At 44.2% G+C, this 14368-nt stretch overlaps 1 protein-coding gene across 2 annotated transcripts; it reads right to left on the bottom strand.

The window, feature by feature from the left end:
- Window positions 1-4768: 4768 nt before the first annotated feature.
- On the bottom strand, window positions 4769-12221 carry SETD9 (SET domain containing 9). 2 transcript variants are annotated; one of them, XM_064642076.1, is made up of 6 exons: window positions 12008-12219; window positions 10922-11286; window positions 9062-9185; window positions 7985-8100; window positions 6723-6828; window positions 4769-4913 (listed from the first exon to the last, which is right to left on the bottom strand). In XM_064642076.1, exons 1-6 carry the CDS (start codon window positions 12103-12105, stop codon window positions 4826-4828), a joined length of 897 nt encoding a protein of 298 aa, XP_064498146.1. In that variant the 5' UTR covers window positions 12106-12219; the 3' UTR covers window positions 4769-4825. The 2 variants fall into 2 exon arrangements, with proteins under 2 accessions (XP_064498146.1, XP_064498147.1); XM_064642077.1 differs by lacking the exons at window positions 4769-4913; window positions 6723-6828 and adding an exon at window positions 7582-7750 and having other exon boundaries at window positions 12008-12221.
- Window positions 12222-14368: the final 2147 nt, after the last annotated feature.

Genomic DNA, 14368 nt, shown 5'->3' with positions numbered 1-14368 from the left:
TATGTATGAGCAGTCCCTGAAGCTGCTGTCAGGTTTTAGTACCTCATCAGGAAGATGCCATTCCCAGGCACCCTGTTAGTGACAGAAGAGCATTGCACTTCAGCATTGTGGTCCTGCACTAACAAGCAACATTCACATCCAGGAGGGAGCAAGAGCAGGAAAGCAAATCTTTCTCAATAAACAAATTGTAAACCTAAGTTTCAAAATTGTCAGGAGTACATGTTTAAGTTGGGCAATTAGAAGTGCATATTAACAAGTGTATAATGAGACAGCCGAAGTAACCTATGGCCTGACATGACGGCATCTCTCTCAGCCTGCAAAACAATGAACGGCACTTGCGTTTCCTGGCGTGCCAAGACTAGTCCTCCCCACCATGGCAGGTTGCTCCTCCATCCAGAGGTTAAACCGTAACCACTAGTGGGGGATTTGAGAGTCAGATGAAACACAGCAGCCAGACCTACCTGGAACAGTGGCCCAGATGTCTTTGCATCCTAGGATAAAAAGTGTTTTGCCCCTGGAGTTAGAAAGTGGTTAAGCCCAGGGGGTGGTGTTCCTGATGTGCTACATTTCACTACTGTAAAAATCAACATATGGCACAGGCCAGAAGAGAAGGAAGTTGAAAAAGTTGTAGGCATGTTGTGAAGCCACGAGGAGGGAGGGCCAGCAGGCCCCCCCCTCCAGCCCCTGGCTGGGGGGCCTGGAGCAGCTCGGTAGCTGAGTGAAGTCCCCCTTGAGGCTGGTGATCGAGGGGGACTCTGAATGGACCTTCTTCCCCTCCTCTGTGGGGGAGGAAGGAGACAGTTATTTGCAGAGCTGAACAGAGACAGCGATGGCTGAAAGCCAGAAAGATAGCCAGCAGCAGCGAGATGGCATGGAGCCAGGCTCAGAGACACAGAGAGATGTTCCTGCAACGAAGAAGAGCCGGCAACAGAACAGGGAAAACTCAATAAAGATGGTTTTGAGGGTAAGACTGAATTAAATCTCCCCAAAACCCCTTTTAGAGACCCTCTTTTGGAGAGTGGGGTGGACTTCCATTTGAAGGGAACTTCGAAATGCGGCAGCACTGGAGAAGAAGAGTGAAAGTCTCCAAGGAAATCCCCCGAAGGCTCGGGCTCAAGGGATTGGAATTTTCACAAAGTAAGAACAGAAAAATTCTAACTGCAATACTTAAATCTGCTGCCTTAAAAATAAAGGACACTAACTAATACCACAAAAACTAATTTGAAGGAATTGTGACCTGAAAAGTAACAAAAGGACTTTTTCTCTTTCCTTCTTGGACTCTTGTTGAAGAAAAAGAGAAATTTAATCTAATGTAAATATATTATTTCATCATAGAAGTGATAGCTAAGTTGTTACCTATATATAGATATATGTATGTAAATAAACCTTGTATTTTCCCCTTCCCCCAATGCTGAGTAGTTGTGTTTTGTCTGAAAACCCCCTCACACTGGGGCAAATTATGGGAGAGGGGGCTTGAACTTGGAAATTGGATTTCTGAGGGTCTCAAACCACCACACTTTGCCAGTGTACAACTATGACTGTGAGCCAGTCATCTTCCTCCATAAATAGTGGGCACTCCAGAGTCTGTTGAGTTCTCCAGCACAGCAGTGGCTGCACACCAGGATCGCCCCCTGAGCAGGAGTGTCTACTGATGTTATGCCTCTAGGTTAAGCAATTCCTTGTGGCAGCACATTCTCAGTAAGTGTGCTAAACTTTGACATCTTAGCTCAGGGATACAAAGAATTGATAAACTGTCGACCAAGCCTGGAACGAGGATTGGATCCAGCTGTGCCTGAACTCCTGTCTGAGGAGTTTAGAAAGCAGGAGGTTCCTGTCTGAACCTCATGATCTGACAGCAGGGACGCAGTGACAGCTTTGTCTGACCCTGATCCGTATGCAGTAAATAGCTAGGTGTGCCTTGCCATCAAATCTTGTTAAACCATGGCCACACCTACCACTGAGATTGTTAACTCACTTGTTATAGTGTATTGTTGTCTCTCTGCTACGGGTGAAGTGCATCACTCCATCCATGATGCCCACTTACCCGTAAACCCCAACTTAAGGAATGCTGCAGGTACCCCAACATCCAGCCTTCTCCCCAGATCATAAGGTGCCCAATAATCTCCTCCCAGAGAGAATCACAGAATCATAGAATCAACTGGGTTGGAAAAGACCTCTGGGATCATCAAGTCCAACCCTTGATCCAACACCACCATGGTTACTAGACCATGGCACTAAGTGCCACATCCAGTCTCATCTTAAACACCTCCAGGGACAGAGAATCCACCACCTCCCTGGGCAGCCCATTCCAATGCCTGATTACTCCCTCCGTAAAGAATTTCTTCCTAATATCTAAACTAAAACTCCCCTGGCACAGCTTAAGACCATGCCCTCTTGTTTTACTGCTGGTTGCCTGGGAGAAGAGACCAACCCCCACCTGGTTACAACCTCCTTTCAGGGAGCTGTAGAGAGTGATGAGGTCTCCCCTGAGCCTCCTCTTCTCCAGGCTAAACAACCCCAGCTCCCTCAGCCTCTCCTCATAGGACTTGTGTTCCAGTCCCTTCACCAGCCTAGTTGCTCTTCTCTGGACCTGCTCCAGCACCTCAATATCCTTCCTGAACTGAGGGGCCCAGAACTGGACACAGTACTCCAGGTGTGGCCTCACCAGCGCTGAGTACAGGGCAAGAATCACTTCCCTGGTCCTGCTGGCCACGCTGTTCCTGATAGAGGCCAGGATGCCATTGGCCTTCTTGGCCACCTGGGCACACTGCTGGCTCATGTTCAGCTTCCTGTCAATCCAAACTCCCAGGTCCCTCTCTGCCTGGCTGCTCTCCAGCCACTCTGTCCCCAGCCTGTAGCTCTGCATGGGGTTGTTGTGGCCAAAGTGCAGGACCCGGCACTTGGTCTTGTTGAACCTCATCCTGTTGAAATCAGACCATCTCTCCAGCTTGTCCAGGTCCCTCTGAAGAGCCCTCCTGCCTTCCAGCTGATCAACACTCCCCCCAACCTGGTGTCATCTGCAGATTTGCTAATGGTACACTCAATCCCCTCATCCACATCTTCAGTGAAGATATTAAAGAGAACTGGGCCCAACACTGATCCCTGGGGGACACCACTAGTGACCGGCTGCCAACTGGATGCAGCACCGTTCACCACCACTCTCTGGGCCCGGCCCTCCAGCCAGTTCCTAACCCAGCACAGAGTGCCCCTGTCCAAGCCGTGGGCTGACAGCTTTTCCAGGAGCATGCTGTGGGAGATGGTGTCAAAGGCTTTGCTGAAGTCCAGACAGACCACATCCACAGCCTTCCCCTCATTTATCAGGTGGGTCACCTGATCATAAAAAGAGATCAGGTTGGTCAGACAGGACCTGCCCTTCCTAAACCCATGCTGGCTGAGTCTGATCCCTTGTCCATCCTGTAGGTGCTGTGTGATTGCACTCAGGATGATCTGCTCCATAACCTTGACAGGCACTGAGGTCAGGCTGACAGGCCTGTAGAGAGCTAGGGAGAAAGGCCAGTTTAGGAGAGAAGGGGTCCTCAGAGTCATGGAGGAGGAGCATCCTCTTCAGTAGACTTCAGTAGATCACTGTCTGATCTGTTACCACGCAGTGAAGACATAAGGACTGTCACTGGAAGTCATCCAAAGCATCACCATAAAACTTGCACAACCCATGCAGAGCGAGATGCTACTACCTCAGAGCTCTGCTATTTAAATCCTGCTGAAACAGCCAGCCTGCTCTGGCAGCAAAGGACTTCAAAATGAATCTGAAATACAAGGTTCAGGCTTGGAAACGGATCAAGTAACACAGACACCAAAAGCTTTGCATTCTGAAAAGGAGACCAGGTGCTTCAGCAGCCAAGCAAGGGCACCCTGGCTGCCCCAGCCACTCCTAATTCCTTACAGCACACTGTTTCCCAGCTCCTTTCTCATGAGCTTATGCCAACCACGAAGTCACTGGGAGGCTTGCTTGGACTTTTGCAGTAAGTATACTGGGATGGTCTTTCTGACTGCAGTCTGCAGAAAGCAGCAAGAATTAACGTAGGAATACCTGGATCAGTTTATACCAGCCACTCATTAAAAAAATACACAGCACACTTGGTTTGTGTTTGTTTCCTCCAGCTACACTGCAACATGATGCTCTCTGTCTTTGAGAATAAAAGCTATGAAAGTTGCCACATGCCAGGAAACTTTCAGTGAATCACTGAAGTTAAGACTGGACAAGGCTTCAAGACACACACCACCCTTCCTCCTAGCCCAGGACAGGCAGGACTGAAGCCAGTGGCTAAGATGTCCTAACATGAAGCCCATTTTGGAACCATGCTGGTGGGCCCCTCAGCTGTGCCTGCATGGTGCACTGTCATCCAGAGGCCAACTCGCAGCATTGGAATACTTTTTAAAAGGAAGCTGATACCAAAGGGGTCAGCTCCAAGAACTTGAGAACCAGAACTAGTCAGCACTGTGAACTGTGAGGGAAGTTATTTTTACAAGTTACATCCTGAGTCCCAGTTACAGACAACTGTGCAACTGAGTAGATTTAATGACATATCCAGAACTTGGGTTTTAATTTTATAAGCTACCATATGGACAGCTGAACACCAATAAGCAGAAAAACAGCAGACAGCTGAGAACCTAATGATGTAAATGGGTAAACCTTCACCTGTGCATTGAATGTGGACTGTTTTCAGAGAAATTCAAGCCTTCAGCTTGCTCTCCAAATGGTAGAGGCTACAGCCCTTCCCTTGAGTAAAAATGATGATGAAGCTTGAAGTACAGACATAGTACATATTTTATTGACACAGATTTCCTCAGTCTTGAATCAATTAATTCATCTGACAACAGTGTAGTAATTTGAAAAAAGTTCTTCTCCTTGCTTGATGTCTCTGAGAGCGACAAGAACTACACACCTCAGGTGGCTGTAAAAAAAGGATAAGAAAACATGTGAAAGTGAACAATTATATTTCCTTTTGAATTTTTTTTAATTCTTCATTTCAAGAAGCTAAAACAATGGCTTTGTCTAGATTAGTTTTGGGAGTAATAGGCATAATGCAGGGCAGGGACCATGGAAAAACAACACTGAAATACAGACAGCAAATATAAACAAAACAAATACAATTACCAAAAAAGCACAGCCTATGTAGGTATGCAAATAATGTTTTCACTCATACAGTTATTCAGAATTGAAAAGAATTGGTCAAGACTTACTCAGACAGGAGAAGCTATATCAAAGTTCATGGAGTAGAAACCATTCCTCTAGACACACCTGCCCACAGGTGATACTTGGCTAAAGCTACTCTGAGCCCACCAATACCCAGGAAGACAGCACTGAACTGCATCAGAGATCTGCTTCAATCTACAGTGATGGGTGACTTCTCCATAAACTCCAAGCTGAAATCAGGGGCTGGCATTTTTCTTACAGATATATTTAGGAACCCACCGCCCCCAACTTCCTTTCAGTAAATGACCATGCCCTAAAGCTGAAATATCTACTCTAGGAAGGAGAGCACATGCTTCTGATGCTGATCAACCAGAAAAACAGCATCAACCCAAACAGTCTGACTACTAAAAATTTAGTGTGAGGCCATTTTGAAACATACCAAACAAAAGGTAAACAAGTCCTAAGAACTCTTTTACAAGACAGAAAAAGACTTAGAAACCAGATTACACAAGCTGCCAGCATTGTATATATCAGTATCAAACCAAGCAGCTGGAAGTAGATATGATCTTTTGTCTAGTGGCTGTACACTGGGAGAAATAATGACTGAAAGACCATACTTTCTTCCACAGATTCCAAGGAAGAGAGCAAAATTCCCCCTTCCTGAAAAGGTCCCATAGCCTATCTCTCCTCACTGTGCTTTCACACTTCAAGTACAGCATCCATGCTTCATCAGAAATCAGTCCTACTGGTTATTTTATTAGCATTTACTTAATTATCTGCAGGTTACAAGGGCATCTTAAACCGTGCCTCAACGAAGTCTAAGTTTAATCAGAAAAGCCAATTTGCCAATATGCACCATAACTTTCTCCAATTTCAGAGTTTTAAAATAGCTCCAGAATTACATTAAAAGTTCACATGATCTGCTCTAAAATCCTCATTCATCCTTGAAATGAAGAGGATTACCCGAGAAAGGTTTCCAAGTGTTTTAATTTCCAAAAAAAGGTGAATTTCCACATCATAATGAGGATGTTGTAATTGTGTACTATAACTAAAAGTCACATGCCTTTATACTTCATAGTACTTCACTTGTCTCAATATAATTTTAGGTTTCTTTTTGCAAATTCAGCTTATTTGTCATATAAGCAGAAGACACGGAGAACCAGGAGAGTAAGAAGTCTAAACCTGAACTATCTCAGAAGGGCTTTGAATGGTTAAAGATCACTAACTACATCTGAAATACATACTGAAAACCTCCAATACTGTAATACAAGCAAAATATAACCAGTGCTTTATGGGATTCAGAAGAATTGCCCTACAGTGCAACCCAATCACTGCTTGTAAAACCGTGTCTTCACGCTGAACTCACTTGTGAAGATGCGGAAAAAGGAACAAACAGTCTTGGAACTGAACTTAGTGTATTCAAAGAGCTAACTCTCCCATATAGCTGCACATTTTTGTGTAACTCATCTTCATACTGTATATTATTTTTCAACTGTGTCTGTCTTTTTTTACACATGCAGTATGCTTGTATCATACAAATCCACGAGCTCTTTCATTTGCTGCCAACCTCTCTGTATCGTGGTTGTAGACGATGTTTGGAAGGTACTGTTTCAGCTCTATTGGAAAATGTTCCGGGACATCAAACTCTTGATAACACACGTTTGCTGCTTTTTCTAGAAATAAGAAAAAAAAAAGTCTCTATAATCCAAAGGAAATATTAGATAGTGCTTAAAGATCTGTAAAAACATCAAATGTACTGATACAATAATACCAGGTGCTTCATCAGGACTGAAAACCGCTCCTCTGTTGGGAGCTACTGCACTCCCCTGAAGTCCTACTTTGAATTTACACAACCAACTACAGGAGCCTGACTCGATTATCAACTTGTATATGAGGAGGCACAACTTTCTTAGCACCAGAGACAGCTTACAGCACTGCTAATGTTGTTAATACACAATGTTTGCTTTTACTGTTAAAAAAAATACTGAAAAAAATTTTTCTAGTGTCAAAATATGTCAGAAGTACAGCCAGGGAGGAAATCCCAATCTGTCCAGTAGAAAGAGGGAAATCTACTTCATGGGCATTGGACTTGGAAGAAACAGTTTCATGGGACTGTCTGTGCCAGTCCATACTTGGTTTGCTACTCCAGCAACTTTTCTGGATGCTACTTGGAGTCAGGGAATCTTTAGTGTAATGCAGGCTATGAAAGCCACTCAGAAGCTAGATATGGTAGGTATGGTATCAATTCAACTTTCCATGTATCACAACCATTCCCATGAATTACTTAAGACCAACAGTGATACAGAATAAATAGTTCCCTTCTTCAGGTCTAACAGTGAGATCATACCAACAGTTTCATAGATTTTGTGCACAAACATGAGGAAGTCTAAAAAAACGGTTCAAAATGAGCAGTGATAGAATCTTACTGTATATGTCACTGTGCATTTGGTTTTCTCAGGAAGTCTGCTGGAACCAGACTGGGAAGCTTGATTTGAAACTCTGTGTTCTGTCTCAGCCCGGTGGACCTTTGCCAGATATCCTATCCAACCATCTCACATTTTGGGGTGTGTGCCTTTCATTCTACCAGGAAGGAAACTGGGGGAATTAGTGAGAAAAGAATAAGGGTATTTGATGCACTGCTGCACTGAAGGATTCCAACACCAAACTGTGACAAAAACTCTCAGAAACGTTTTATCCTGTAACCGCTTATCTTGTTTTAAACAGGACTACTGTCCCCTAAGATCAGTATCCTATTCTCTGTGTTACCTCCAAAGTAATTTATATCTATAAAGACAAACTCAAGCCTCAAAAATTTACCTGGAAACTTACCACGTGAGCAGTTGTTGACATACTGTCCCACTGCCAGTGGGTTTTGCGGAGCATCAGTGAGCCAGCTCTCATCACTCATCTGAAATGGGCCAAGCTGATCTCTCCTCCTGCAAGACCTGAAATGACCAACAGCCTCAGTGTGAATCACTGCTTCTTCACCTAACAGGTTTTCTTACTTCCTCCTGTAGAAATGGCCACAGTTGCTGCAGATCAACACCTTAACGATACTTTAAAAAGAGTATTTAAACCTCCCTCTGGTGCGTGGTGTCTTTCAGACTCTGGTGAAAGAATCTGCACAAAACTACCACATACTCTTCCAGAAACCAACATCAAATGTTACTGTCACAGAAGTGTCAACTCATCTCACTCACCTCTAAAGATGCAAAGGCTCATTACAGTATTAGCCCCGAATTCACTCCCAAAATTAAAATCTGGTATTAGTAGGTATTAATATTCAAACTAGGTATTATTTTAGATAATTTTGCTAGTTACTATTTTCTTTTCATGTCATATTTAAACACAAATTGCTACAAATTATATTTTAAGGTAAGTTAAAGCAGTCCAGGCTAGCTGTGTAAGGGAAAGTTCAGACTGGACATTAGGAAAAGATTCTTCACCAAGAGGATGGCTGGTCACTGGACTCCCCTGGGGAGTGGTCACGGCACCAAGTCTGTTGGAGTTTAAGGAATGTCTACACAATGCTCTTAGTCCTATGGTTTGATTTTAGGCAGTCATGCCAGGAGCAGGGAGTTGGATTTGATGGGCCAAACTAGGCAGGTCTGAGTAACAGCTCAGAAACATTTAAATCCTTTTATGCTACATCCTGCTTATTAAAACTAATTTCTTTACAAGAAAGTCTCAGTACATCTAAACTCATCTCTCTGGTGTTACAGACAAAGACACAATAAAGGATCACAACCAGCAACTCTTCACCCTTGTGTTGTTTGCATTATGAGATATACACAGGTGGATGACAATCATGTAAACTCAATTTAGGGTAAGACAACAGGGAACTGAGACTATTAGTACCCCTCTTTTAAATCAGATGAGTGACAATCCCCCATTTCTTTTGCTTACCTGTACACTGATCTTGATAGTCCTTTATCGTTCCCATCAATAAGGATGCCATCAATGCACCTAAAAATAAAGGGATTGCCAAGGGACTGGAAAAAGATGGGCTCATGCTTTCTGTATACTGTACCTGTTGCAAGACAGATATTATTATTTCAGAAGAAAATAAGTTAGTTGTTAGAATGGGCTTATGGTATCATCCAGTCCCCTTCACACAGAAACTCAAAGGAGAGAGGGGATAGGAGAGAAGTCCCTTCTCACTTAGTGACATTGACATTTGTAAATCTAAAGGCTTTTATACGCAACTTTCTGGGATGCAAAAAAACTCACACAACTAAATGAGTTGAGGTATTCCAAAGAGGGAAGCCATTGTAGGAAATCATCAGAGAGAAGGCCTGACTTCAGTATCTTTGGGACAGGCAGATAAAGCCTTAAAGCCAACTGATCAGCCTCAGAGAGGAGAATGTCAAGTGATGTTTGCTCAGGAAAACACATCTGAAGAGACTATGCTATTTTGTTTCTACCATGTCAGGATTCTGAAAAGCACACGCAGACAGCAAAGAATCTGAAACACCAACCTCCACCACCCTACATCAGAGATTTTGCCTGGTACAGGAAATGGAAAATGACAAACCAAGAAGAAATTATGTCAGCAGACCGTTTCCCAAATCTGCAGAGGGGATTTAACCTGCCCCGACTTCCAAGCACAGAAAAGTAAGAGCTGACAGGCTCGCAGTTTTTCATGGAATTGCTGTCCTGCATCCCCCTCACACCCACTACACCTTCAGCACCCCTCAGTAGAAGTCCTTCACTGCAGCCTCACAAGGAGCCAGGCAAAGGCCATGGGCAGGCTGTGCTCACAAATGCAGGGTCTCTGTCCACAGGGTATCATACCCAGCCCATCACTCTGCAGTTTCCTTCATTCCCTTGAAAATGAAAGGCATTTCACCTGCCCATCCCCTTTTAATGCTAGAGGAGCTGCCAGAAGAGACTCTGAATGAACCTAGGCTCACATTTAGTATGAGTCTAAAATTTAAGTGACCTGCAAAGCAGCAGGACCACTCACTATGACTGTTACTTGACAACTGGTCAGTTCACCAGTAGTCAGTGGTAATGGCTGCACACTCCTGCCCTGGCACAGCTCCCCTGTGCTCCCCTGCCCAGGGCTCGGGCTGCTCCCGATCCCGCAGTGCTGGCACAAGCCAGAGACCACATGCAGGGGGTGATTCTGCTGACAGATGAAACAGAAACAAACTCAAAGCATGGCAGCAGAGCGCTCCTAGCTGGGCCATACCGACAGAATTACAAACCTTCCTAAGAAATGTACATAAATACAGTTCCAAGAAATGAGGAGAAGGAAAGAGGAGTGCTGATTTTTCCACACATACTTTACGGAATAGTTCTGCTAAATGAACGCTTTATTTTCATTCTCCAGTTTATACTTTTGTGCTTTGAAGAAACTCATGCTTTTGTCTACTGACTCGTGTGGAGGTCTCAGAACCTCATTTTTCAGATCCTGAACCAAAATGGAAACCCCAAGGAACTAAATTGTACTGTTCAGCTACTTGAAATTTCTCCCATGCATTTGTGTTTAAAGAATCTGGAACAGCTTTTGTAACAGCTGGAAAATCAGAATTTAAGTACTGAAGTTTTTTAATTAATAAAATTATCCCTCCCAATATTGCTTTGCTTATTTCCAAAACAAGTCTAGTCAGTTTATAAATATTCTCATGCACCATAACTTGTGATTTTGTTAAGAAATGACAGAAATAAATGCCATAAAATAAAAATAAGCATGAACTTTGGCAATCCATAATTAAACAGTTAGAAATCACATCTAAACCAAAAATAAGAACATTCCATTACCAGGATACATTGACACAACTGTCCCTTTTGGCACAAAACCTTTGGTAACAAAGACTCCAGTTCCAGCAGACACGAGGGAACTCTGGTCTCTACCAACAGTGAATCCAAGTGTGTTTAACAGAACTTCCTCAGGACTAAACACCTGCTGACTCCCATGGTTACATGAAGTTACTTTTGACCACTTCTGCTCCCAAGTCAGTAATTCCAGATACTGACATTTGACTTCCGGAAGCAAGGCCAAAATATCCGCTTGTCTACTGAAATCATTTAGGAACAGAGCTTTAAATGTTTTCAGTAGTGTCTCAAAGACATCTTCATCAGAGATAATTTTGTCTTGAGAGCTTTCAGGAACATATCGGAGGGTCCTGTGAAGAAAAGAAAGTATTTTAAAATTAAAAAGATATATTAATATTACATTTTTTCCTAAATAAGGAGAAAAGAGCCATTTTGCAACAGCAGTAACTTAGGTGCAGTGTTATTAGAGAAAACCCCTAACTTTTTTCATGTTTGTTCTAATTAGAACTGTTTATAACACTGAAAACATCTAAAGGTGAAATAAAAGGGATTGTTTAGTTCAAACCAGTGCCTGCTCTACTATAGAACCATCATCTGTGTATTTACTGCAAATCAAGTAGATTAAACCCTCCTGAGCTCTCTGTGACAAATGCACCAAAAATGAAACATGATTATTGAAGTTTATTAAAAAAAAAATACAAGTAGTTCATAACACTTTAAATGAGGTGAGGATAAATGTTATGCTGATGAGAGAGACTTTAATTTAGTTACTTGTTTTAGTTTAGTTACTTATAACAATGTCATAGTCATTTAAACTCAAACACTAGTTTTCCTTTTAAAATTGGGCAAACGCACCTTACAAAAAACCAAAACCAAACCTCAACAATCAACCTATCTAGTTTCAATGTTAAATACCGGTTTAAAAAATCTAAATAAGAGTTCCATGCCAGCCAAGGGATATCCCAAGGCCGAACCACTATCCAGTGACAAACCCGAGCGGCGGCCTCGGTCCCGTCCGAGGAGGGGCAGCGGGGACTGGGCTGGCGCCCGAGAGCTCCCCCCGCGCCTCACCTGCCCTGACGGCGGAGGTTGAGGGCGAGCCAGGGCACGAAGCGGTACTTGTAGGCTGCCCAGCGGCGGCGCAGCGCCCTGAGCAGCACCCACCCCATGGCGGTCACAGCCCGGCCGGCTCAGCCCGACGGCCGCTCCCTCACAGCCCCGCGCCGCCCTCCCGGCCCAGCCGCGAACGCGGCGGCCATTCCGCGCTGCGGGCACGCGCGGGCGCGTTTGTGTGCTGAGCTGCCATTGGCTGCGAGCGGCCACGGGAGCATTTGTGTGCTGAGCTGCCATTGGCTGCGAGCGGCCGCGGGCGCGTTTGTGTGCTGAGCTGCCATTGGCTGCGAGCGGCCGTGGGCGCGTTTGTGTGCTGAGCTACCATTGGCTGCGAGCGGCCGCGGCGCGGGAGGGCCCGTGAGGACTCGGCCCCTCGGGGGGCGGCGTCCAGGGATAGCCCAGCAGGGAGAGCCGCGGGCTTCGGGAAAGGAAACTCACGGCCCTTCCAGATATAAGCACGCACACCTCTCTCTGAACAATGTTATGTGTCCCTTCTGTGTTATATGAAACAATTCAAAAAGACAAGATCTGGTACCAGATTAAAAAGGTGGCTTGGAAGTTATCTAGAAGCAGCGATTGAACCCACCTCCTTGACAGTTCTGCATCCAGGAGCAATCCCGGCACTATGATGTCAGCTCTTCAAAATCATCTCGTGCCTGCTTTTAGTGATGCCGAGGGCTGTTAGTGCTTCAGATGATCATAGAATCAATTAGGTTGGAAAAGACCTCCAAGATCATCGAGTCCAGCCTATGACTGAACACCGCCACGGCAGGGAAACCACAACACCAAGTGACACGTCCCGCCGTTCCTTGAACACTTTCAGAAGTACGACTCCCCGGGCAGACCGTTCCAGTGCTTAACTACCCTTTTACTGGAGAAATTCTTTCTAATGTCCAACCTGAACCACATGTCCTCTTGTCCTGTCACTATTTACCCGGGAGAAGAGTCCAACCTGACTACAACCTCCTTTCAGGATTGCTGGGCAAGCGATGAGGTCGCCCCTGAGCCTGCTCTTCTCCAGGCTAAACAACCCCAGCTCCCTCAGCTGCTCCTCATAAGACTTAGATCACAAGTCTGTAGCATGAAGAGAGTGGATCAATAGTCCAGACCTGAAACCTGTTATATTTCTGTCCACACTTGTGCCAAGTATTTGGCTATGATGACCGGGAGATGCAGCCTGCTGATCAGTGCTGCATTTACTACACACCCACCTAGCCAGACTGAAGAGATATGCTACAAATCATGAGCATTTACAACTGGTGCCACATTCTACCATCATTTATCTGTAACATTTTTAAAAAAAAAAAAAAAACAAAAATCGAGTGAGGAAAACAACTGCTCAGCAATTCATCTTCAAAAATTAGCAAAGCTCTGCAAATCATTCTTTACAAATCATTACACATCTCAAGATAAGGGTACTGTTGTCACCTCTTTAGCCACTGTTGTCCCTCCTTGCTTGGGTACCTACTTTCACAATACTTACATCTTTGGATACTGCTCCTTATCTGCATTATTTTTTAGTTAAAAACTGCCAATGAATTAGGAAAACACAAATGTGTATGCACATGTTTTACTTTCTTCAGAAATTAGTTTAAAAACATGGAGCAAGTGTTTGAGAATTGGTTTGGGGGTAAACAGAGAAATCAAACCTCCAAACACTCTCAGGGGTTATACTCCTATTGCCAGACCTGAAATTTTGAAGAGAGTTTGGGAATCTGAGACAGGTCCACCAAAGCAATGAAACAAACTGAATTAACTTCCTGTTTCAGAGCCTTGCAAGTATTTATAAATTGCATCTTGATTTACTCCATAATCACTTTAATTCTGCTGTTGACCTGGCACATCTTTCTCGAGAACAGGAGCTGAGCAATGAGGTATTGCAACTGAGGTATTGCAAACCGAGAGAAACAACAGAAGGCACAGTGGCTGCCTGAAAGTGCTTCCCTGCCATCTCCTGGACTTCCTCGGTAATGACAGGGAAGAAAAGTCTCCGTTCAACTCCGGATATTAGCAGCTGCGTGCCATAACCAGAAAACAACATACATGTTTGCCACAGTACATGCATACTGTAGCTGTTAAAAGCAAGACAGTCACATTCGTGATTCAGGTTGGTATGGAAAGCTAAATAATGAGTGAAAAGTTAGTAAGGGAAATAGAGTGCCTTGGAAAGTGGTCTGAGTCAGGTCACAACAGCCATGCACATAGGTTGCCCACTCATGTGATGGAAGGACATACGTGATCTTCATGACACTCCAGCATGTCCTGGAGGCAGCTGTCACCTTTAAGTGAGAACTTCGCAAGACGAAACATCAGACTTCA

The sequence above is a fragment of the Pseudopipra pipra genome, chromosome Z (assembly GCF_036250125.1).
Source record: "Pseudopipra pipra isolate bDixPip1 chromosome Z, bDixPip1.hap1, whole genome shotgun sequence".
NCBI lineage: Eukaryota > Metazoa > Chordata > Aves > Passeriformes > Pipridae > Pseudopipra > Pseudopipra pipra.
Note: the sequence above shows the minus strand (reverse complement) of the source record. Positions and strands in the feature narration are given on the sequence as shown.